This window comes from Juglans microcarpa x Juglans regia, chromosome 7S, assembly GCF_004785595.1.
Source record: "Juglans microcarpa x Juglans regia isolate MS1-56 chromosome 7S, Jm3101_v1.0, whole genome shotgun sequence".
Lineage (NCBI taxonomy): Eukaryota > Viridiplantae > Streptophyta > Magnoliopsida > Fagales > Juglandaceae > Juglans > Juglans microcarpa x Juglans regia.
Genome location: NC_054607.1, coordinates 10,095,347 through 10,121,408, shown reverse-complemented (window position 1 = coordinate 10,121,408; position 26,062 = coordinate 10,095,347). Strand labels below are relative to the sequence as shown.

The 26,062-nt window shown below is 33.7% G+C and overlaps 2 protein-coding genes across 2 annotated transcripts; both read right to left on the bottom strand.

Annotated features, from left to right (window-relative positions):
* Positions 1-66: 66 nt before the first annotated feature.
* On the bottom strand, positions 67-8,971 carry LOC121241011 (homeobox-leucine zipper protein REVOLUTA-like). The gene is made up of 18 exons (XM_041138578.1): positions 7,854-8,971; positions 7,375-7,534; positions 6,855-6,940; positions 6,654-6,744; positions 6,401-6,496; positions 6,162-6,275; positions 6,001-6,084; positions 5,650-5,805; positions 5,408-5,482; positions 5,159-5,265; positions 4,812-4,995; positions 3,914-4,102; positions 3,600-3,680; positions 2,686-2,820; positions 2,044-2,375; positions 1,430-1,535; positions 1,000-1,149; positions 67-412 (listed from the first exon to the last, which is right to left on the bottom strand). The coding sequence occupies exons 1-18, from the start codon at positions 8,084-8,086 to the stop codon at positions 263-265; spliced, it is 2,529 nt and encodes an 842-aa protein (XP_040994512.1). The 5' UTR covers positions 8,087-8,971; the 3' UTR covers positions 67-262.
* Positions 8,972-20,775: 11,804 nt separating this feature from the next.
* LOC121241362 (double-stranded RNA-binding protein 2-like) lies at positions 20,776-26,062 on the bottom strand. The gene is made up of 3 exons (XM_041139098.1): positions 25,479-26,062; positions 22,162-22,381; positions 20,776-21,736 (listed from the first exon to the last, which is right to left on the bottom strand). The coding sequence occupies exons 1-3, from the start codon at positions 25,722-25,724 to the stop codon at positions 21,003-21,005; spliced, it is 1,200 nt and encodes a 399-aa protein (XP_040995032.1). The 5' UTR covers positions 25,725-26,062; the 3' UTR covers positions 20,776-21,002.

Genomic DNA, 26,062 nt, shown 5'->3' with positions numbered 1-26,062 from the left:
ATTAAAAAAAAAATGTGTGCGGTGTGTGATAGAATTTTTCTATTAACTATATTTATAAGGGCACAATAAATAAAAATTGAATTAAATTTAATATAATGCATGCAGACCTGAGGCTGGGATTTAGATAGTACAAAACTTCCATTCTCTTTGCTTTTTCCCCCCATCTCTTGCAAGTATGTCCCATAGTTTTTCATTTTTTCCAGATTACAGATTCAAGAGGGAAAAAGAGCAGCAGGGTAAATGGATATATGAACTGAAATTTTCACACAAAAGACCAGTTTACGAAAGAGAAGGCAAGGCAGTGGACACTGGTCTCGTCTGCAGCAAGGACTTTCCATGCAACTGCCTGTTCGTATGAAACATGGCGACCCATGGTTGACATGCAGATTCCAGAGGGCAAGTAAGTGAACCCCTGATATCAAATGTTAATGAAAGCAGAAACCATTTGGTCAGTTGCGTTTCAGCCAAAACCAAGTAAATAGAAAGGTAAGTTGATGAGTTCGACCTAACAATAACAATAATGTGTCCGACTACAAATGAAACCAACAAAATAAAAATGGTGGAGGGGATTTAGTTTGATTGAATTGAGAAGAAAATTTGAATAGACTGGCAGAAGAAAATTTAGGTAATATATCTACACTAGACAGGACCCATCAGATGAAGTATTCGACGCTTCATTAGGAGTTTTGCTATTCATCATCTCCTCACACCACACACCATACTTATTTTTAAAAAATTTAATTTTTTTTTGGTTTTATTCTTCCTAAACTAATTGAGTTCTTCTACTCATAATCCATACACCACATATTTGGTAAAAAAATTAAAAATAAAAAATTATGTATGGTGGTGTGTGGGGATAATGAGTATAATTTTTCCTTCATTCGCTCATAACTCGAAAGGAAGATTCTAAACCGGATGACAGTACATGTTTCAGTCATTCTAATTGCACACGAAAATACCAAAAAAAAAAAACAGAAAAAAAAATCATATATAAGTTACCTGTTGCATTAACTTGGCAAAATCAGCACATAGTGCCTTGCGCCCAGACTCATCAAAGATTTTATCTAGTGTAATGTCTTGTAGAGCGACTAGAGTTGTTTCCAACATGTCAAGCCCTGCCTGATTTGCAAAGATGAAAACCGGCAATGACTGCACCAATAAAACTCAGATTTAGCAAAAATCTCTCTCAGACGTATTTAGATTAAGCTGAATCACCATCAATGGGACATGTGCACACAATTCCACACCATTCCCAGTAAGTAGGAAAAAGTATAAAGTTCCTCCAAACTGGGACGAAGAAACTTCTTCCAGCCCAAACTAATAATTTTCCATGGTCCCTAGAAAACATGCTTTTTTTTAATATCACGTGCTTCTCAAAGACTCAAGAGACCCTATAAAAGGCATGTTGTCTACCGTAATAGACCTTTACCTTTAATGAACAGCACATAATGGCATCCTGATGATCCCACAGATGTTTTAACACTGAATCACCTCCCAGAGAATCGGATCCCAGCAATTCTGTCCCTAAATGGTAGCTGAGAAAAAGTAAAGGCGAAATAAATACCATCTAATTTTACAAATACAAGACTACAATTAACTAGCCAGTACTGTGCTTAGAAGAAAACAAATAATCAGAGACCTAGCTTGTGCTGCAATTATTGGAATTATTGGAGTGGTTTGGATTCAGAGATGAGTTGATATGAGTTGAGATGATTTGTGAATATTAGAATAAAAGTTAAATTATTTATTATATTTTGCGTGTGAATTTAAAAAAGTTATTTTGGGATTTGAAAAAGTTGAATTATTTATTATATTTTATGTAGGAATTTGAGAAAATTGTAATGATGAGATGAGATGAGTTGAGAAGAGTTCAAGTGGGTTTTGAATTCAAACGTGACCTAATGTGTATAATAACTGCTTTATATAAGATAGGCTCATCATCATTTTTATTAACTTTTGCATACAGCAGGATTGAAACTTGCTATTATCTGATTGAAAGCTTCCAATGTCCATGCCAAACATCCAAGTTGCAGCTGAACGTACCTATAGCTCTGGCAGATCCAGTGCGCTAGTGTAAGAGCCTCTGGAGAGCCAGGAGAAAGTTTTGGTCCTACAGCTGGGCTCAAACCTGCAGGCGATATCGCCATAGCAACCCTCTGCACAGAGGAAATAACACTTCGGACATAGTGACGGGCCATGTTTGCAACATTATCTTGCAGACTGCTATCAAATGGAAACTGGAAAGCAATAGTCAACACTGATCGAGAATGACATGACAATGCATCCCCAGCAGAATGGTCTGTAGCAGGACCCACTTCAAGACTAGATGTCAGATCTAGGGTGCGATGTGTTGGCAATGAATCCTTTGCATCACACTGTAAATGAAAATTAATTATTATCATGGGGAAAAGTGTTATGTAAAACTGAACTCCAGCAATACCCCAAGGCTAACATCTTGAATTTGATGCAAATGTTAAACACTCTTCATATAAACTATCTCAGGCTTCATGAGTAAGCATGTGCAAAACGATCTATCAGTCGTAATAGAGGGGAAGGTTTTCCTCATTTGAGTCAGAAATTGGACGCTGCATTTCTATTCAACAAAAATCTTATTTACATTTACAAATTTCTTTAATTGATAGAAAAATGAAAATTGTGAAAGTAAGTAGCACAGATAAACTCAACTGTTTTTGAATCCAATGGGATGATACGGAAACCAGAGGGCAGCAACGGAGCATCATCTGGAAACATCTCATCAATTGTAGCAAATATAAGTTCAGAACAGGCTCCTACAGCATGCTCGTCAACTCCATTACATATCTGCCAAAGAAAAAAAGAACCAAATTATGATTACATACAATCTCTTAACTAGGACAACCAGAAAAACAGGATAATTGATGGGGTTCTCAATTTTACCTTCCGTAGGAAAAGAACAGGGAAAAGCAGAAAATGAAACTTAGATAAGTCTGATCCATCAAATGCAGAAATTTCTAGTACCCAAACAAAGCATGCATGCATATTTCACACCTATCCGCATGGAAAAAAATGACATATTGGTGGGCTTTCAAACAAACCTGAACTCACACCACTGCTGACTATGCTTAGAACCAGCTTGTGATATCAAAGACAATGATAAAAAAACACCAGAATTTCTCAAATTAGTGCTAAACAATCCTAAGACTTTAAAAGAATGTAAACAAGGTTGTTAATAAAATTAAGGGGTACTATCCTCTTCTTTTAAAAAAATCCCAAATACTTGAAGAAACAAAATTTTTTCCACTATTTAAACAAGATAATAAACTAATTTTACATTACCGCAGAAATTAGCAATATAAACGACAAGTGGTAAGGCTTTAAAAACGGACTGTAAAAAAGCTCAATACTTTCTTCTTCAACACTCCTTCCTTGGACTGCATCAATTGACTTCAATGGGCTAACTCTACATGATTATCTTGCATCTTTTTTCTATTTCTAGCTAGATAACTTGTACACTCCTCGTTGTACTTGGAATGCAGATTTAGCATCTAATATAATGAAATGAATATTACTTAACAAAAAAATGTAAAAGATTTAAGAAGCAAAAGTTTAGAAAAAAGCACCTGCAAGAGATGAATGTCCCTTGATACAAAAGCATCTTCTTGAGAAAGACAATGGCTTTCAAGTCGAATAATCTCGAGAACCTGGAATACAAACCAAGAGATATCAAGAAGCAAATATCTGTTACATGTTCTATCACAATCTGCAAAAAAAAAAATATATATATATATAATTGCATCTTCTCCTAAAGCAAGAGAGCAGCATTCAATGTTTACTCTTAGGCGGAGGAAATAAAATATACATGCATAATGGTCCAAATGTCCAACAAAATAAATTAGCTTCATTTTGGTGGATAAACTATCGTTAGAAAGCATACCTCTTCATGTTCTATTGTGTGGCCAAGAGGCATGATAATTTGGCTCCCAGTAAATCGTGTAGGCCTCATCCCTGGGAAAGTATATGAACCTGCTTTTAGTGATGCAGCAGAATATGCATCAACATTGAAATCAGCCCACTCTGAACGGTGCTCCCTCAAGAAACGAACCAGCATTGCAGGAGGGACATTCTGGCAAGAAAAAGGAAAAATATGCACAACCACGTTAAACATATGCACAAGTGCAAGTGCCACATGGAAGCAAGATCCCTTGAGAATTCACTACTAAACTTTCTTTTCTGATTCATGCTGAACATTTTGCTAAGTGTTTTAGTTATAGATATTTAGATCATCAAATAAGTGAAAATAGACTATCAGCACCAAAATGTCCAAGGTTTATAAAATATTTAAGTAAATGTATATTGGAAAATAGGCTTCATGCAAATTCACATATCAGAGTTCCAGACCAAACAAATCTAGGAAAGTCTGTTCCAACTAGTGAAGGTTCCAACAATTTGGAACAATCATATGACTTTCCCTGTTAGGCTTGCAAGAGATTTGGCAAGATTTAGTCGGCAACATGAAAACAAGGGCGGGGGAAGTACGTTTTAACCCCAAACTACAACCATTTCTTCAATTCCACCTTAACTATCAAAGCTGTCAATTTGCACCCTTGATCACACTTCATCGTCAAGAGTTTTCCAAGTGTCCCATTCTCATCAATCTTGAAGGTCAGATTTAAACTAAGAGTGAAAATTAACAAAAATCAATAGCTTGGGATTCTAATTGATGGTTTTGGTTCTTTAGGGTGCAAATTGAAAATATATGTAGTTTGGAGGTAGAAAATATAATTTCCAAAAAACTACATTTACTACCCATCAGAGGCAGTTTCTATACTTACTTGGAGTAGCATGGAAGCCTTAGCACAGAGAATTCCTCCACCAAACGCGAGGAAATTATCAGGATTGGAAGTGGTGCTCAGGTTCTTGGTTGAATTAACTGATATAATCACATCTTCAGCACCATCACAGTTCATCAATGACCAGCCATCATCATTGAATCCATTTACAGCGTCATTGAAGCCTCTGCAACAACGGAGTATATAGAGGATTCAGTGGAAACTACAGATTAATATGCAAAACAAACAGCAAAATACCCCGAAATCGATTACCATGTCTTTCACAACAATCTACTTAAATGCTACAGAGAAACCTAGAAACCAAGTAACCAAGATAATCATGCAGCTACCTGCTTAATCGTTGGCTAAAAGTTCGCAGAACAGCTGGCTGCCTGCCAAAACCATATACAACCTCACCACTCGTCTCCTGAGCTATTTGCCTGATATAACGTAGCCCCTTCACAGACAGTATTTATCAGTCAGCACATTCTATCATTTTTATTTCTATTTTGCTGGGGTAGGGGAAATTTGTTTTGTACTCGAATTGAACTTCATGCAGAAGAAAAGCCTACTTATTAAACCAAACAGTATTTACTAACCGCAATCGTCATTTTTTGGGCCACCATTTTTGATGATTCGTAAAGCGGTCGCAGCACTTCTGGCACACTCCAAGCCTGGAAGAGAATTAAAGGAATTATCTTATTTTTTTAATCCCTTCTTAGTTTCTACTGCCATATTATATTTTTTCTTGGAGGGGTGGGGGGTGAGTAAAAATACCAAAAACTTTATTAAGTGTGCCAGGGACAGGCATTTTCAATAAGCTTATTGCCAAGAGTCAAACCTCAAGATTCAGGTGGTCAACAATATGGATTATTGACCCTCCACCCTCACATGGCCGAATCAGGTAGCCACTAGGAAGCATTTCAGCTCTCACAAACTGAGAAGCAGCTGCTGCATTTGGGCCAGCACCAGAACCAGAAAGGGATCTCTCGCAAACCTTCAGACATAAACAGGAAAAAACACATTTAAGAGCATACACAGTAGGCATCCTCAATGTTTGTTTTGGTAAGTAATAGGCATCCTCAATCTAAGGAGAGATTGAATTGTTTACAAGAAGTACCAACTTGCAAGTATGTCATAATCAAGTATCGTGCAACTATATATTGAGTTTAATATTCAGAGGCATACTTACCACAAGACTGCCATTTTCTAGACTTGTAGTGTATCTTAAAGTCCAAAAATCCCGTGCAGGAGCCAGCGTAGTTGGAGCATATGTCTGAAGTTATTTTGACGTTATTCTCTGAATAATTACATTTATTTGTAGAAGAAACCTAAAGTTATATTTATGTTCACCTGTGTGTAAACAAGTTCAATTGTCCCTCCATTTCCAGCTGGAAACATGGTGAAAACTTCAAGGCTCCGACAGTCCCGGAACCAAGATAGGCGATCTTTAAGGATCTCTGCAGTCTATTGAGAACTCATGTATCAATGCATCAAATCAAGCTCACGAACCTATTCACTTGAGAAAACAGCTTAATGCAAACAATCAACAATACCCACCTAGATTATTTCAGTGATACTAGTAAACTTACCTTTGTAGGTTCCAAACTCACAAGACCACATGCTCGAGCTGCCACTCCACTGCAACTTTGTGAAATAGCAAAGATCCCAACCGAATCCGGACCAGGCTGACAACAAATAAAACAACTGGTTCAGGTAATACAGCTTCAAAATAGGAGAAACATGGTATCATTCTTGCACACATAAATCTCAAAAATGTAAACACCAAATTTAGTTTGTCTCATCCCAAAAGCATTCTATATTATCATTTAAGGAAATTGAAACCTTCATCCCAGGCATCTGGACCCAATCAACAGCAGTTCCAGTAGCCTTGGAAAGGAACTCTGCCAAGGTCTCCTCTGCAATGGAGAGAAGTCTGCCAAACAACAAGAAAAAAATATCAATCAGAAAAGGCACCAAAATAAAGATTTATATCACAAGAATCGTAGTGAAAAAAGAAAGCTCTCCATTGGTATTTGAGATTACCCAGCAGGGTTATTAGCATCTCTCAGAGAATGCTGAGGAGTGGTAGCCGCTGAGTCACAACTTGCATCGGTAGTTGCCGCTGGTGCCTACAGATGGATTAACATGTTATCATTAATAACAACATCAAATCACTTCAAACTCTACCCCAGCACAAGTAGGCCCTTTAACTCGTTAAAGGGTAGAAAGCTGCAAGCACTATCAATATCCTTGAAACATCTCAGTCGTGGCATTATTTGAAGATAGGAAGAGTCAACCAAAATAAAATACATGCAGACAAATTAGGGGCAAACAGAGAAATAATTGGCTCGCATTAAATTACCGAAAAATTACAAACAAAAAAATTACGCACAATCTAATAAAGAGTTGATCCATCATTAATTCCCTGTCAATAGATAAGGAGTAAGTTTTATTGAACACATATTCCGCAATTAGAAACCCCTAATGATCGCACACACAAAGATCGGGTAGAAGGAAACAAGAAGAGCGATCAATTTAAAAGAGAACAAGCATATGTGCTTACAGTATGAAGTTGTTGCCGCATATGGCCATTTTCGCATACGAGCTGTGAAACCTGTTTCTGCAGGCGATCATTCTCCTCCATCAACAACTTGTTCATCGCTGACAATTTCCGGTTCACAGTCTGGAGGCGCGAAGCCTCTTTTCTCTGCTTCTCTCGGCACCTGCATGGCCAAACACCATTACCTTTCAGCCTCCATACACTCCTCTAGCCCAAAAAAAAACCCAGCATGCTTTTATGAAACAAATAGCCACTTAAATAGGTCAAAAACCAATTGAAAAGAGGAAATAATTCTTGCTCAGAATACAGTCTTATAACAAATAAAAAATTGCTAATAGAACATCAAAAGCAACATGCTTGGAAATGCCACGAACATTAGTATTTGGTTCAAACATTTGCGCCCAGAAGGAAACGATTTTGAAAGATGCGAAACCATAAAACGAAACCCAATCACCCAAATGACAAAAGGACCATTCTGATACCTGCGATTCTGGAACCAGACTTTGATCTGCTTGGGATCGATGTTGGAGAGAATGGGGCACTCCCGGATCAACTGCTGCCGGCGCAACGAGCTGGGTTTTGGACACTCTGCATAGACGCGCTCGAGTGCCTCTACCTGCTCAGCCGTGTACCTTACGTACTTGCCCGCATCAAGGTGCCGGTCGATGCTCCCACTGCTGCTCTCTCTGTGCTGCTGAGCCACAGCCAACGCCATTTCTCTCAAATCCCAACCAAGAAAAAGCCGGTTAAAAGCTGCTTCCTTTGTGGGTTTCGGCTTAGAGAGTTTGAGGTTAAAGATTCTTTCGCTTCGTAAAGTCCGTCTCCGTTTGGAGTGGGGAACACTTAGTTTTGCTTGTTGGAGAAGGTAACACCAAAATGCTAAAGGCAATATACGTATAAAACAGACACGGATAGAGCCTGTATCTTTCTAAAGCCTCAGCGCTATTGGCTCACCAAACTTTAAGAACGAACGGCTATAAAGAAATACGCCGGTTTAAGTTTCCCACAGATAGAACCAGAAGCTTCACCGAAACCTCTTGCTGTTTTGAACAACCTCGAACGGAGATATCGTCAAGACTTAAAAACCGGAGAAAATACACTTGTTACTCAAAAACCCTGATCTCAAACATCGTGTTGTTCAGCTATAAATCTCAAACAAAAAGCTAAAAAAGATCCTCCAATGAATTCGTTAAAGCTATTATTTATGCTTGTTCACAGAGAGAAGCACGGGTAGAAGAAAGAAGAGCGACGTCAGAGAACTTATTAGCGACGGCTCTCTCTCTCTCTCTCTCTCTCTCTGTGTGTGTGGGGGCAAGAGAGCCAGTGGTTGAAGATCAGAGAGAAGAGGGTAACGATAATATAAAAGCAAGAAGAAAAGAAGGCCAGACCCTAATCATGACGAGAAGCTACTCTACCGTCTTTGAAAAATGAATATTGGGGAAAGATTTTGGTGCGCTATTACTGAGGGTGTGGAGTAGGGAGATGGGAGAGTCTAAAGAACCCAAGACAGTGATGTGATCTGAGATTGGAGCTGAGCTGAAACAGTGGAAAATGAGAGAGAGAGAGAGAGAGATGATTTGCACGCGAATCGAGAGACACGAGCAGGCAGCAGGAATGGTTTCTTTATTATAATTTCGGCTGCATTTACGCCGTTGTCCCTAGTGTTTCTTCTTATTGACGTCTTAGGCCCCAGAGGTCACAACCTCGCAGGCGCAGCCCCTCTCCCTCTCTGCATCGGTCTTAACCAAATCTATATCCTCAGTACATATTTATTGCGGTACCACGTTCCCTAATACTTTTTGCCTGAATTTTTCAATTAATCTATTAAAAAATGGTATTTATAAATTTAACGTACTATTTATTTCAAAAATTTATAATTATAAAAAAATTTTGATTTATAAATTTACATAATTTATTTTATTTCATAAGAAAATAAATTTTATAATTTAACGTATTAAATCACGTCATTTTATAAATTTATTTAAAATATATAAAAATTAAATATTTTAAAATTATATCTAATATTATTTTAAAATATTAATTCTATTAATTTTTTTATGCCGACGGAATTAAAAATTAGTGAATAGATACAAAGATTCTCAATAATTTTTTTTTTCAAATCACTTGTTGTAATTTTATAAAAAAATAAAAAAAAAAGACTAGAAATAAAATAGAAGGTTCATATTTGTATCCAAGGTTTAAAAGAAGGATCATCTTGATTGATACTTATCCTAATAGTATTCTCGTTGGATTGGTCAAATTCATATTCAAAATTTAGTTAATGGCTCAATATCACACTTTTTTATATTTATCTATTCTATTTAAATTTAATTCCCACATTAGATTAGTCATTCACTCTCTATATAATAATAAAATATTATTAAATTAATAATTTTTTATTTAATTTATTTGTATCACATTTTATAATTCTACCAATTTAATATTAATAATAATTATATTCTAATTAAATTAATATTAAAAAAATCATATTTTCAAAAGTTATTTAATGATAATAACAAAAAATATTTGATTAAACTCATCTAAATTTCTATCTAAATTTCTTAATTATAAACCAAATAGTATTTTTGCTTAGAGTGAGAAACTAATATCTTAATGTTTATTTGGAATTATAAATTAATATTTTAATATTTGGTGAATCAATTGTAGTTCTCTATTTTTGATCAACCACTGTAGCAGAAGTCCATCTTATTTTAGATTTGGCCAATCTAGTATAGAATATTTTTTACATCAATTATATAAATTTTAGTTAACTTTTTCATTTGACCAAACTAATATGAATGCTCTGACAAGTTCAACAACGAGTTGCTCGAAGGAGCCACAATAATCAATGTAAACTTGTGTTGTATGAGTTTGGAATGGCGACAACCTTGTGTATTACTCTCTTCTAAAACAGTTGGATTGGTACCAATAATTCATCACAATAAAGTTATGATCGAGTTATAGAAAGAGATTTTTGTTCATCCCCTACATTTTTTAAGGAAATAGTCAATTCAATTTGTGACGTAATAGTGAGGAGAGCACCTACAAAATAGGTACTAAAAAGAAAAAAAAAGAAAAAAACATGTTCCCCTAAAAGTAACAATGGTATAAATGAAGACCTATTAAATTCACCAATAAAACATCATATTACTTTGGTCTTTCATCATCATCCCTACGTAAAAGAAATTAAATAAACGAACAAAATAAATGAAACATGGTGGTTGCATGATGTTAAAATCTATTTATTTATGAATAATGTTATACGCTACATTCTCATTTTATTTTGATTATAATAAATGATATGTAGTAGATTTATTATTATTAAATGATAAAAAAATATGTAATAAATAATTATTTTATGATAATAAATATATCACATTATATTTAATAAAATAATAGTTTAATGTATAAAATTTTTCTTTATTTAATAATGTTATTGATCCGTGCCCTAAAGTCGAAGAAGAACATTACATACTGGATGTAGACGTATCATCGTACTGTTCCCTACAATACAAGCAGCATGCAAAGGTCTCACTGTAGTCAACACGAATACTACTCCTTCATTTATTATTATGTACCATTTTAGAGCAGAGATGATGTAAGATTGTTGCTTTCTCCCTAAAACTTGATGGCGATTACTTCTTCAATGCAAATTGGACAGTGATCGCTAACGTATCTTTTATCTTATTGTCTTTAATAAAAGATATGAACAGTAAACTTTTCCCTTCAAAAGTATCCATCCTGTACTTTGACTGGTTTGGGGCATTGCTTGTTTGTAGTTTGGTATTTTCATCTTGTTGATTTCTCTTCTTTTGAATGAAATTTGATTTTATAAAACTATTATTTTTATTTATTTAATATGAAGTTTAGGGTTTTACATTCGATCGATTTTTTTTTTCAATAAATATGGTCTAAAATTTGAAGATTTGGATAAGATCTTACAGATTTTATTTAGACAGATATCTATATTTCATATATGTTCTTATCTAAATTTCATATTCGTATTTGTTGGATGCATATACTAGTATATAATATTGGAACCAAATCAATACTTAATACTTGTAATCAGATTTCACGTTTCAAAAAAATTATCTTATACATAAAATGGCATGGTTTTATTTTTGTAGTTCTCTTGTTTCAAAAGGTTTTTGATAAATCTGGATATTTGGTTACAATCTAAACGATTGAATTCCTTAATTTTATTAACCAAGTAAGGTCGGATACCCACTTGGATTATAAACAAATTAACATGGACTAACATTCAGATTGCATTATAAACTCATATGCAAATCCAAATATAGGTAGATCCTAAGTCCCATTATAAATTTACGCCTCTCGAAGTGGCAACGAGGAAGGAGGTGCTAAAAATAATTAGAATTAGGGTTTTTAAAAGTCTAGAATTGATATTTCAAGTTTTTAGGTTCTTATTTTTAAAAAATTACAATCTTGTGTTTGTGAAATCCCTGCAAGTAGAGGATATGTTTGGATAGTGAAAACCTTTCATCTCATTATTATAATTTTTTTAAATTCTCACGTAAAATATAATAAATAATTTAACTTTTTCAAATTTTAAAATAATAATAATATTAAAAAATAATATTCTAATAGTTTTTTTTCAACTTTCAACTTTTATCTGAAACTATCTCATCTAACCTCATTATCCAATTTTTTTTTTTAAAGATAGAACAAACTCCATTTATTCACAACTAGATATTATAACTTTAACCTGAGACATATAAAATATAAGCCAACTACTGTTTTTAAGACTCCTCAATACACAAACTTCTTTTTGACTGACATGGTCTAGTCTATTATTATAACTCTTTACAAACAAATCGTTTGAGAGATATCACTCTGTTTTAAAACAAATTTAACAAACTTCACATTATATTTTAAAACAGAATTAAACAATCTTATACTCTATCTAAGACGAAGAAGAGGATATATTTTGTGAACAAAAATTCAAAAAACTATATTTTTTTTTAATCTAAATCAAAAGAAATAACAGAAAATATGAAAGATACATAAAAAAAAAATTAAAAATAACGAATTACAGCTTACGTTAAAGGAAATAAAAAATATAAATACCGAGACTGTAGTGCCACCCTACAAGTACGGCGGAATTGCACCTCCGTAGTATTGTTATTTGGTAGCTGACGATAGCAGTAGCTCACTTATTAAATTCATTCAGAATATATATAATATATATATATATATATAAATCAGAAAATTTTGTATGTATTTATGGCGTATAATTCTCAAATTTGCACCTGCTTTTGGCATGCGTGAAAAGTAGGGTCATGTGCTTCCCACAAATGCCCATGTTGCAAAATTCTTTTTCTTAGTTTTTTTAAAAGTATTTTTTAAAAATTATAATTAATTGAACAAGCAGCAACCACGGGCAGTATTTGAATCAGAAGCAACGAGGAAGTGTATAAAATTACTATGTTTGCACACATATATATATATATATATATATATATATATATATATATATATATATTATCTACAGATCGGGTCGAAATTAGTCTTTTTGGTACAATGATTGCGTATTTTAATATTATAATAATTAAATATTGGGGTCGATCCAATGGATTTGGTTCCATTTCAGAGGTGTGTGGTTTTAAATAATTGTAAAGGTGTTGTTGGTATGATTCTCTTTGGAATTTCCCACGTCAGCAAGAGGATATCTCGTGTATTTAATAAAAGCTAATGCTACCTTAAAAAAAATAAAGATTAATGTTATATATACAATTGTAGAATGTATAAATATCGCATAACTATTTTAAAAAAAATACGATTGCCCTTAAAAATACGATTGCATTAAGGGCATATTTGGTGCAGTTCAAGGCAACTCATGGTGAGGTCTGCTCCTACCGAGCACTTCAAGGCATGGTTCACTCCTAGCAAGCATTTGTGGGTGAGGTATATTCTTATTAGGGTTGTAAATGAACCAGTCTACTCGATAGTTTAATCGGTATTTGTTCGGTTAAACTCGACTCGTGAAAAGAAAGTTTGCTTGTGAAAATAGATACCTGCTCGATTAATAAATGACACATACATGATAAAACTCAGTTAAGACTCGTTAAAACCCGCTCGTTTATGCCTGACTCGACTCGTTAGCTCGACTCAATTAAACCTCATTCATATATTGATAAATATATATATACATACATATATACATATATATACATGTATTAGCTAATAATATAAGTATAACCCTTTTATAATTAAATATATAATATGTAACCTAATTACGTATGTCTATATATTGAATATATTTCATAACTATATTTTATAATTTGTATAATAATTAGTTTATAAGATTTAATAATTTATATACTAGTATTTCTACAACTAACAAGTAAAAATTTAAGCCAAGCTCAAGCTCAGCTCGACTCAAGCTTATTTGTGGGATGAGTTCGAATTCGAATTGAAAGTTTAGCTTACCAAATCGAGTTTGAGTAAAGAATAAACAGAAATCTCGAATTTCAGTATTTTGAATAGAGCCAAACTCAACAAGTCAAAGATCGGTTTGGCTTGGCTCGATTATAGCCCAAGCTCTTAGTGAGCACTTTCAGCGAGGTTCATTTTCACTGAGCACTTATTTGAGACTTTACTTTGACAACCCACTGTTTCCCTGAAGCTCTACAATAGGTTGGTTTGGTTTGGGTTAGACCTATTCGATACATTTTCCCTCCAACAGATTTGTTTATTAATCATGTTTGATTGATTAGCTTGTTTTTGTCTAAACTTATTTATATTAGACCCAAATCTATTTACCTCAAATTTAAATCTTTTTATTTCGTATCATGTTTATATTGAATTTATGAGTCATGTCATATGTTATCACTCATGGAATAAAGTATAAAAACTACTTGAAAAAAGAAGAAGAAGAAGAAGCAAAAACAAGGCAAAAGTTTTATGAAAATGGATATAAAAGGGGAATCTATATGTAATGACCTCCTTAAAATTATTGTAACATAAAAGAACTCTACTCTATAAATTATATAGTAATAATATTAATAAGAATAAAAATAAAGACCATTCTTTATTTTAAAATATTATCTCTACTCTATAAATTATATAGTAATAATATTAATAAGAATAAAAATAAAGACCATTCTTAAGATTATTTTAAAATATTATGATTTAAGTAATGTTACATACAGTCGTAAAGTGTGTAAGTACCGCATAATCGTTTTTAAAAAAATGAGGTCTATTATTACAAAATTAAATTTTTTTTTTATATAAATCTCATATTTATTTATTTTTTAAAAAAAAATTATACGATACTTACATACTCTATAATTAAAAATATTATTTCTTAACGCTTAAACTTAAATTGTTAGTCGTTTAATAATTATATATTCAAGGTAAAACAATAAAATCATGTATTTTCAAAGCCGTCTTTATCTGAAAATGACCGTAGAAAACTTTAAAATGTTCAAACGCCAAATTCAAAATTAGACGTCTTCGGTCTCCTGTAAGAAAAAGAAAATTGGAATCCCAATTCCAATAGGCAATTGGATAAACACAACGAGGGAGGGAGAATTTGTCGAGGAGAATACAGAAGTTGGAAGAATTTGACTTTCAAACGTTGAAAAGCCCTTTCCATTGCTTTACATTTGGTCTTGTCGGCATAACTGTGCCTCGTCACTTCATACCCACATTCAATTTAATTTCCTAATTTCTATAGTTCATTTTGTCTCTTTGATGCGCTAATCTAATATGGTGACACATTATTTATTAAAAAAAAAAATTAAAAATACAGATATAAAAGAGTAAAACAAATCTAAGTTTAGTATTCGTCTTTTTATATTTTTAAATGTCATTTCATCTTGAATATATATTTTTTTAATAAAACCTTATTATAATGTCACGTCAAGGGAATAACGATAGTAGTATAAATTAAGAGATATAGTAGCATCACTCATAAAAGAAATATAAGAACTTATGTAATATAAAAGGTGCCTCATTTACAAAAAGATTATAAAAAATAAACTTATAAATTGACGTGACTTTATATGATACATTATATCTACTTTATAATAAAAAGTAATATTTTAATATGATGTACTATATCAAACTACATAAATTTATAAATTTATTTTTATAAAATATCTTCGTGACTAAATCATTTCTTATATAACATATATGTTTCTCCCACGGCTTTAGCGTTAATGATTTAGTTTAAGGTACGACATTTTTAGTGTATCGTTTGGATTCGAAGATAAGTTGAGATGAGTTGAGATGAGTTGTGAATAGTAGTGAGTTGTGAATAGTAGTGAGATTTGTGAGTTAAAGTTGATGAATAATAATAAATAGTAGTGAGATGAGTTGAAATGAGTTTAGATGACTTGCGAATACAAACTGGTAAAAGATAACATAGTTTCATTAAAAAATATATATGAAAATCATATAATAACAATTAAACTTTTTTCAAATTTTAAAATAATAATAATAATATTAAAAAATAATATTTTATTCAACTTATCTAAAACCATATAATCTCATCTTACTATCTAAACGAGTTCTTTATTTTTTGCTTTGCTTGTTCTAAATTCTAGAGTTTGAACATAAACTCTCAAAAAGCTGAATCAAACAGAATAAGTCAGAAGATATGACGCTGATATTACATGTTAAATATACATGCACATAATATCATCAATAGTGTAGGATGAGCTATAAAAACTCTAGAATTGGAACAAAAAATCTCGAGAATTTATGCAAGAACAAGTCACAAAAGATGACACATATAATTAGATGGTGAATATATATACATATATAGATAGATAGTACAATCAATAGTGTATGATAAGATATAAGAAAGTCAAATGGGTATAATTTTTTTTCCTAAACTTTATGTGATGGGATTAACATTCTTCCACTTTGTCCCCCTTCTCTTCTCCCCTTAAAATTTTTCTCTTTTGTTTTCTTTTGCCTTTTGTGATTGTTCTTCTTCCTAATGGGTGGAGGGTTCCCATCTTTTGCCTTTAGCCATTGCTTTTCACATAGGAAAGGAATATAATGCCATGCTTACCCTTGCCAGCCCCCCCCCCCCCCCCCCCCCCCCCCCCCCCCCCCCCCCCCCCCCCCCCCCCCCCCCCCCACCCACCCCTTTTTGGGCCCCATTTCCAGTCCAATCTAGTGGGCCCATCTTGTCTACATCAGACTCCATACGTACACTCCTCAAGGAAAATAAAACAACCCAAAAAATCAAATATAATAATGAAAATAATTGTTGTTGCGTAAATCAATAGAATGCTGAGGTGGCATTGCTTTGTGGGTTGGTGTGTCGTTGAAGTGGAGACTTGGCCCCACATAGAAGTCAGCCACTTCCTCGCAAACTCAGGGAGACTCTCTCTCTCTCTCTGCCTTTGCTTCTCTGGCAAACTTGTTAATGAGTTTGTATTCTCTGGCAAATCTCTGGATTTCACGCAGTTTGCGTGAGATAATTTAATATAAAAATTAAAATTTAAAATTTAAATTATGTCCATATAATTTAATGTGAGACTTCATATCTATTTTAAAATAAAAAATTTTATAATTTAATATATTATATCAAGTCAGATCAATTTATAAATAAATAATGCTACTCATAATTTCAATTCTTATAATCATTTTATCATCTTATGATGTAATATTGGATGATTGAAGATTATTTATAAATTTATTATCTAATATTATATTATGAGATACTGAAAAGATAATGAAAAAATAGATGATGAATAGATTTTTTTTTTATAAATTCACTTCTATAAAATTTCTGTATAAATCAAGCATTTTTTTAAGGAGAAAAAAAACTTTTAACTATGCTCCCAATGCTCTGTTATTTTCACCACCATGGAAAAAGATCAGAATTGGATAAAGATGCCACTGCTGATTCAGTCATATTGAATGAAAGTCCACTAGATGACAATATAATGCAGAAGAAAGAAGAAACAAAAAAGAAATGGGATTTCTTTGTTCAAACCGATTAATTATGTCTAACCACCTGATGGTTACCCCTAATCTGTCATAAAGATCAGAATTATTAGGTGTTGTGATTGATACTTGAAAAAAAGATTAGCTATTGTTTGGGTATAAAAGAAAAAGATGAGTTGTATAAGTTTTAAATAGATAAGTTTTGCGCAAGTTTTTATAAAAAAATAGATTACACTTTAAAAAAATATAAAAAAATTATTATTTATTAGTAGGATGTATTTTTTTATAAAGAACTTACATGAGACTTGTCTATTTGAGACCTGTCCTAACATTACTCTAAAAAAAAATTGGCAATTTTTTAGGTTAGGAAAACACAATTTCATTTCCTATTCAAGCATCTTTTAGCACTAAAAAAATTACCCCTTAAAAAAAACCAAATCAATCTCTCTTTAGCTTCATTAGTTTCACTTTTTTTATTTCTAGATTATTATCAATATTTTCTAGATGTTGCTAATTATATATATATATATATATTTTAAAGAAAATGAGGGCGGCATCTCCATTTATTAACAAATTCTCACATAGGCAAATGAACCACCATAATTATAGCGATAAATCCAACCAAAAACAAAAAATCTCCTAACATCTAACATAAAGAATACCCAATCTATCCATACGAAGAAGCCCTCAAAGCCTCCTCGGACCAATCTCCTCTCTAAAAAAATCCCAAGTCCTGCCATTAGGCCATTAGCCTCATGTTTAGCTAAAAAATCCGCCACTATATTTGCTTTCCTAAACAGATGCTTGTGCCTATTCATATAAAATTATGGGTTGGACACCTACAATTTACATGGCCAAATATCAGTAAGTTTGGTTTTGGCCCATCATAGTGATCTATTTACCATAATATTGAATTTTCAAAAGTCTTTTGGGGGAACATATCATATGTGGAGTTGCATGACTTTTAACATCAGAACATCATCTATTGCAAATAAGAACAAGCAAAGGACAATATATGAATGGGGAATAAACCATGCATATGTTAGGTTAGAGCCTGGATTATGTAATACCCTCCCTTGTTCTGGTTCTGCTATTTATAGCAAAGAGGACCTACTTTCATCATTGGTGTCGAATGAAAGTTTGGGTTGCATATGAGAACAATAAATACGATTATGCATATTGGGGGAGAATAAAATGACCCCAAGCCATCTTTCAAAGGGATCATACACATTATTTGAGATTACTATATTTTAAATTGCTGTCTTTTTAAATAGTTGACAATGTTAGGGTTGTAATTGGTCCAATCCGGAGGGTCACAGACTGAAAATTTCAGTTCACCATTGTTCTGGACCGAACCATCAGTCCGATTCGGTCCATATAAGTTAAGAATATTTTTTCCTCTTTTCTTTTTTTATTAGATAAATTAATACAAGCCAAAGGTCTGTGGTTCTGTTGACATAATCCTCAGCCTCCAAAATAGAGATATGGAGTTCGATACCCCCTCCCTCAAATAAAAAAAGAAGAAGATAAATTAATACAAAAAATTAATTAAATTAGTAAGCCCTTTTTTTGGTAGATAAAAAATAAGAACAAAAAGAAACAAATAATTACTGTTAAAATTGAATAGATTTTAAATTTTATGTAAGCCCCATTTGTTACGAGTCCAAAAAATAAAATCTTTCATATCCTTTCACAACAATAATTCTGTGACAAGAAGTCATACATTAACTACAAATTTATAATTATTTCACAACTCCATCAATTATAATAGAATAAATATTTATTTTGAATTTAAATAAGTCAAGGTCAAAAGCAAAAGCAAAAGCAAAAGCAAAAAATAATTATAATAAAATAATTAATATTATATTACATAATTGTATAAAAATTATATAATAGTAGTTACTTTTATAATTTTTATTCAAGAATTTAGTCACATAGGAGTAATAATTTCTACAAGATTTAAATAGACAAGTTTTATATAATTCTTTTATAAAAAAGTGAAATTTGTCATGAAAAAATATAAAAATATGAATCAATCTCTTTTTATTTTTATTTATTTTTAAATAGGATTCATATTTTTACAAAGAGGCATTTTAAATTTATATACTTCTCATTACTTTTTATTTATTTATTGATAATTAAAATATATAAGAATAAAGAAGAACATCATTGGTGACTACGTATGAGAAAGTGCAAGCGAAGCCTTCGTATAATTATATCTATGGGCAGTGCTACAGCGACCGATAGTGGCCCTGACACTGTCACTGGAAAGGTTAAATGTTTTTTTTTTCTTTAAATATTTAAAACATATTTACTTAATTCTTTAAAAAAAAAAAAAATAGTATCGTAGAAATGATGGGTACTCAAAATGGATAGCCACAAGCATTTCTCTGTATCTATCTATTGGTTTGAACACTGTTGGATCCTGAATGCATCTTTAAAGTTTAGCTGCTTCCTACATAGAAGTAGAACTGAAGGCTATTTATAGACGATTCATTTCTGAGCATCTCTTATTGTTTCAGACTCTACAGTTACTCTCCTAAAATGATTTTTTAATATAACTACGTGACGGGGCAGGTCTTCCATACACCGTCCTCTGGTGCATAAGCTGCTATTGCAGTTGTCAGATGCAATTGAAGAGTACTAAAGAACTGTTTTTTTTTTTTTTGCCCTTTTGGGGTTGAAATTTGAATTTAAAAATTGATGTAATTTTGATAGGTTAAAATTACACAGAAGTAAGAATAATATTAGGTATAAATCTTAAATATAAAAATCTTATATAAGACTTTTTCATAAAAATGTGAGTTTCATAAAAAAAAAAAAAAAAATTCACATTTTTTATGATAAAATCTATTTTTTTTATAAAGATCTTACCCAAGACTTATATATTTAAAACTTGTATATATAATTAAAGATTGCCTAAGACTTTTTGCCATGGTGGATAATTTCATCCAAGTCCCTACTCTATTGCCATATGCTTCCTGTCATTTCAGTGTTCATAAAAAGTAAAATAGCCAGACTAATTAGTCCAGGACCAAACCCTACTTTCTTGCTAAAAAGTTAGCTCAGAACAAAGCAACCTAATAAGAAAAGCTTGTAGGTAGAAGATGTAGAAATGGAGAAACTCGAGAAGCAACAGTAACAGGAGACATAAGCACCTTCTTCCCATGAACCATAAGACAGTTCACCATTATCACTCTGCAGCAAATCTAACCAATTAATCATTTGGAATAGAAGGTCTGATTCATCATCCACAAGGTCCCAGGTTATATGATGTGTATATATATATATATATATATATATATTTGGAGGGGACAAAACTGTCGAAGGGATAAACCCTATGTCACATCTAATATTTCTTTCATAAAGTCCCCCAGTCATTGCAAACCCACTCAGCAAGGGTTCAGAACAAGGTTTTTCACAGAACAATAAGGAATAACAAGTCAAGCAGAGAAGTAGACACAGCTATCTGCTGTTGAATGGCAAAGATTCGAGACTGCTGATTACTAATTTAATCTAGTGTTGTAGCTTTTAACAAACTAAATATGAGAACGGTAGGAAAAAAAAAAAAAAAAAAAAAAAATTAAAAAGGAAGCTAAAGTAAGATCACTCATATAACAGATGAGGAAAGATGGAGAAGGCAAACTTCAGAACTCTGCAAAAACATAACATTGCTTTCCATGAATTCAAGTTAAAAACAATCCTCATATTTTGAGTAGTTCCAGGTTTTGTACTACTGTCTTCGATTCTTGTAGATTGTTTGCAGTTGTTCCCTCGGTTTCTTCTACTTGAGCCTGTGATTTACTTGGTTGGGCAGGAGCAGAAACAGCTGGAGGATCTTCTTTTTGAACAACATGAGGAGGGTCTTCTTTCCGCGTGGGTGGAGTGGCAAATACTGGAACAGCGTGCCTAATGGAGACTGGAGGAGCAATTCGAACAGATGGTGCCCACATCAACTGAGGGGTTGGTTTGGATGGCATAGGAAGTGGTGGAGCAGAGTAAACAGGCACTGCAGTCCTTATTGTCACTGGCTGTGCAATACCATGGCAAGGCATCCTAAACTGTCGGATGGGAACATAAGGAACTGCTCCTGCTGCAGGGAACTTTTGTGGACGAGCTACCCAGCCGTCCAATGAAGAAGTCTCCGGTGTTAGCAACTGGCTCTCATTTGCCGTTGTTGATGGAGGTCTGTTTCGAGGAGCCGTCTTCTGGCAAATTAAGGGGAGGATCTTTGATGTGGTCGTGGAGGGAGGTTGTGGGCTGGGTGGTCTGAGGCTCTGAATTGGGAACTTCTTTGGAAATGGTATTGGGGCATTGGGGTTAGCCATTGCGATTTTCTCCTTCAAACGGTAATTCAATAAAGCCCTTGCTATTGTGATTTGTTCCAGCTCGTCATTGTTCTCTGTGTCAGATGAAGAATTTGCAGCTTCTTTTGCCACTAGCCAGAAAGAAAAGTAACATTCAATACGATGTTCACAGGCATCTAGGAGCATTGGTGACAACTCAAAAATAGCATCACTAATATCATGGCATTGAGCCTTGAACTGTGGAAAAGGTATAAGTCCAAATGAATCGATAAAGTGGTCCACCAAAGATTCTTATTTTCTGTAACAGTCACCAGGCTTCAATCTAAACTGATGATTGGTACACTCCTATGCTAAATTTACATTGCTTTGCATGCAAAATGTTCAGTAATTTGTATATTTTACTGGAGCTCAAGAGAGAGGTATGAGATCCATCTTCTAGTGGTGCTATTCCTAATAATATTTTTATTAAGCGAACAAATCAAATAATGGGCAGAAGCATTACTCCAGCGTCTATTCGCTCACTCCAACTATAAAAAAAAGTTGGATAAATACTCACATTGTTTTAAAGATGACCAAGCTGCCATAGCTGCATTCTTCTCTGCTTGTTTCTTATTCTTGGCAGGTTCCCCAGTAAATGTTATTCTGGCCAATTCCACCGTCCCTGTGAAAACAGGTAGATGCCCAAGGCCTGACCTGAATGTTGTGTATTGTGGCAATGGGGCTCCAACTCTCTGTGCAATTTCCTGCAAGAGGTTCTTGTACACACCGGTCTCATCCTAACCAAAGTATAGCCTAATCAGTATCAGGACAAGCAAACTAAATCTGTGCGATTTCATGGATGTTTGCATCATAATTTGAAAAGCAAGTAGCAAATGTCATTCAAGGTCAAACTGACAGGCTTTAAGCGTTTGTTCAGATTTTTTCCATAAAATTAATCTATAGTAGTATAATACCAGAGAAGGGGTAGATCCTTTCATCTTATAATCTAGTATCATGCATTAAAATTTGATTTCGGAAGTGTTAAGAAGAGACTGAAGAGCATGACAAAATGGGATAAATATAGATGGCTGCATGAAGGGGAAACTTGATATAGGCAGTGCACCTAATCCAAATAAATCTAAGCCACAGTATTGCAACTTATATGAACGGGCTAAGCCCATAAAAAAATACACCATAAATGGATTGATTACCCAATAATATCTGCATCATTAAGATTGAAGACTCAAACTACAAGTTAATACACCCCTATCTTCTAAATTGCTAAATGTATCATTTAAATATTCCTATGGACACTACCATACTTATCAAATCCATACATAAGAAGGCAAAGTTTTGACTTCAATTCATTAGCTAACCCAAGCCTAAAGTTAAAAGAAGAAATAAAAAATATCTAGTGAAGCTATTTGTAAGTGTTCTTGTAACGATCTGGCCCAATAATTCTAAATTTGGAATATTGATAATTTTTATTGGGCCTAAATTATATTTAATGAGTCATATTGGATAAGTCCACGTGAGAAAATTTTGAGGTTGATTAGGAATTTTAATTAAGCTCAATAACTAGGTTAAATCTCATTTGTTATTTATTAAATGAGTTAGACTTCTTTTAGAATTTATAGATTGGCTATTAGAAATTTATTTCACTTTAAACTCATCATTGATTGAAGTTCCCTACACAGTCTTAGACTGCATTTGAATGTTGAGATGAACTCAGCTGAGCTCAGTTCTTTATGAATAGTAGTGAGTTGAGTAGTGAAAGAAATTATGTGAGACCCACGTAAACTGAGTTTAAAGTGTATTTAGATGTTAAGATGAGTTTAATACTTTTTATAGAAAGTTGAAAAAGGTTGTGGGTTTCACGTGTAAGAAGGTTTTGAGTTCAGATGAGTTTAGTAATTTGAGAGTTGGGTGTTTGGATGTTAGAGTTAGCTGAAAATTAGACCGAGCTCAACTGAATCTTGCAACCAAACGCAACCTTAGTCCCTCATATCCTACATTAAATGAACTACTAGGTCATGTTTTTAAATTCAGACTCTTTTCTTAAATGATCATGACCGAGTCCAACTCGAACTCGTTGGCATCCTATTCCAACAGGGATACAACTCTACAAGTCATCTTCATGTTAAAACTATTTAACCGAGTCCAACTCAAACTGGTTGTCACCCTCTTCCAAATCTCTCTAAAAATATCTCCCTTCTGCGTGTTATTTGGAAAAAAAACCATAAACCTCTTAGTCCAACATTGTGATCGATTTTTTTTTCAGAAATTTTAAGAAGTAACACTACAAGGTAAGTAGTTTGATCATAAATTAAGATTAGCATACGTTAGCTAGTTATATATATTATTATTGAAACCAGTTCTTTTGAAACCAGTGTTTACGTACCACACATGACATGATATTTGCAAGCATGTAATTCATAATGTTTTATTCTGCGTATTATAGTTATGTATGTATTATGCATCTCATGTTGTATAAGACACGTAAACTTTTATAAGATTAAATATAATATAAGCTCAAAATAGTTGATCAGATGACCACTCAGATGCATGGTACCAATGTAGTTTCAGGGTGGACATGCTAGCCACAGACTCAAGCGTGGTTCATCGTAGTATGCTAGAGTACTGCACATTCGGCTTCCTTTGCTGCAGTAGGGGAAGTTAGTGCACAACCTTGCACACATGGCTATGTGTCGGCCAGCAAGATAAGTCAGATTGGTCAGATAAATCAGATCGGTCAGTTAATTTAGACAAATCAGTTATACATAACATAAACATCAATATGATCAGTTATAATTTTAAGTTTTCAGCATGAAATATTTTATGAAAAATCTTATTTTAAGTATGTTTACGTTATGATAGATTTCTTACTGAGTCATTGACTCATTTTAGTTTATTTTAATGTTTTTAAACACCCTAGATCAGAATATTTATGAAGGTAGAGCTGTAGGATGAGGCTTAGTCCAGAGTGGTTTGACAGTAGCCTAGATCATGTATAGAGATTTTTACGTTATAATTTTTATGGCAAAGATTTTGAAAAACTTTAATGAATGCTTCCGTGCACTCTCATTAATGATTTCAGTATTTTAATTCTAAACGACTTTGTTTATTATAGAGAATCTTTGTACTTGTCATTTCCTTCAAAATAAAAGAAAACATTTTTCGGTCAGGTTTTGCAGTAGCACTCTGGTTTTTTCAAGAATTTCTAAAGGTGATTTTATTCTTAAACCTGGGAGCGGGTTGTTACAGGTCTAGCCGAATATTTAAAAAGATATAGGTACATATATCCAAATCTATTATCTGGAACCCAATGCCAGAAAGACTCTTCATTTGGGACCTGAAACGCAGAAACCTCCACTGATCGATGCCAAAACAACCATTTTGCATGATTGTTTCCTCCATTTTCTTGGCAACCAAACAGAGGGTAAAATGCAGATGATCAAAGGTTTACAAAGTTCCGGTCATTAACCACTCCGTCTCCCTTACTTTATGACCTAAAAATACCCCTCATAGAGCAATTTATTACACCAGAAAATCAGAGCAAGTACGGGCTGGTTCTCAGAGACATTGATAAAAGAAAGACAAAACCAGATAGCTCTCTCTCTCTCAGAGAAAAGAACAAAAACGCTGTGTGCGCAGGGTGAGCTGATCATCGGACCAACGAAGCACATAAAAAAAAAAAAATATATTATTTAGTAATGTTCTCCCTTCAAAATGACTTGAGAAAACGCCACCGATTGATCGGAAGTAGAGAAAACAAACTCGAAATCAAAGATGAATAAGGAACTGAAAAAACCCTAATGGCCGTTTTAAAGAAGGGGCTTGGGAGGGTGGGGGGGGGGGGGGGTGGGGAAAGGCAACGAGAGCTGTGAAACTCACCAGGATCCTGGCGGCGAGCGAGTGAGAGGGACCGCGGTTGGAGAGGGAGTTAAGTGCTACCTCAGCGGCGGAGTGCTCGGCCTGGCGCAGGGTGGAGCAGTAGTGGGGGCTCTCGAAGATCTCTCCATTAAAGTTGACGGTTGCCTTGAACCTAGGCGCGTGGTCGGGACCTTCCCGAATGCACGTGTAGGAGGGGAGGTTGAAGCAGCTCCGCTGTGCCAACTCTTGAAGCTGGTTCTTGTACATTTTTCTTCAGTTCTCTCTGTCTCTCTCACTCTCTCTCCCACTTCTGTATTCTATCCTCTCTGCCAGCTAACTAATTGAAGTACCGATCGCCCACTTCCTCGGATCCGATCTGTCTCCAAGGTTGCCAGACCGGCCGTGGTCGAAACAAATGGGTTCGCACCTTTGGCTCTTAGTTATGGCGCTGGAGAATGGGTTCTCCGGCGAGAGATAGGAGAGAAATACGATGCGAAGCTCTCAGGGAAAGAGCGAGAGGGAGAGAGAGAAACGAGCAGGAAAGTTTAATGTGTTTTTGGGATTATTATTAAAAGGGAGAATTTATTATACAAATGCTTTTACTG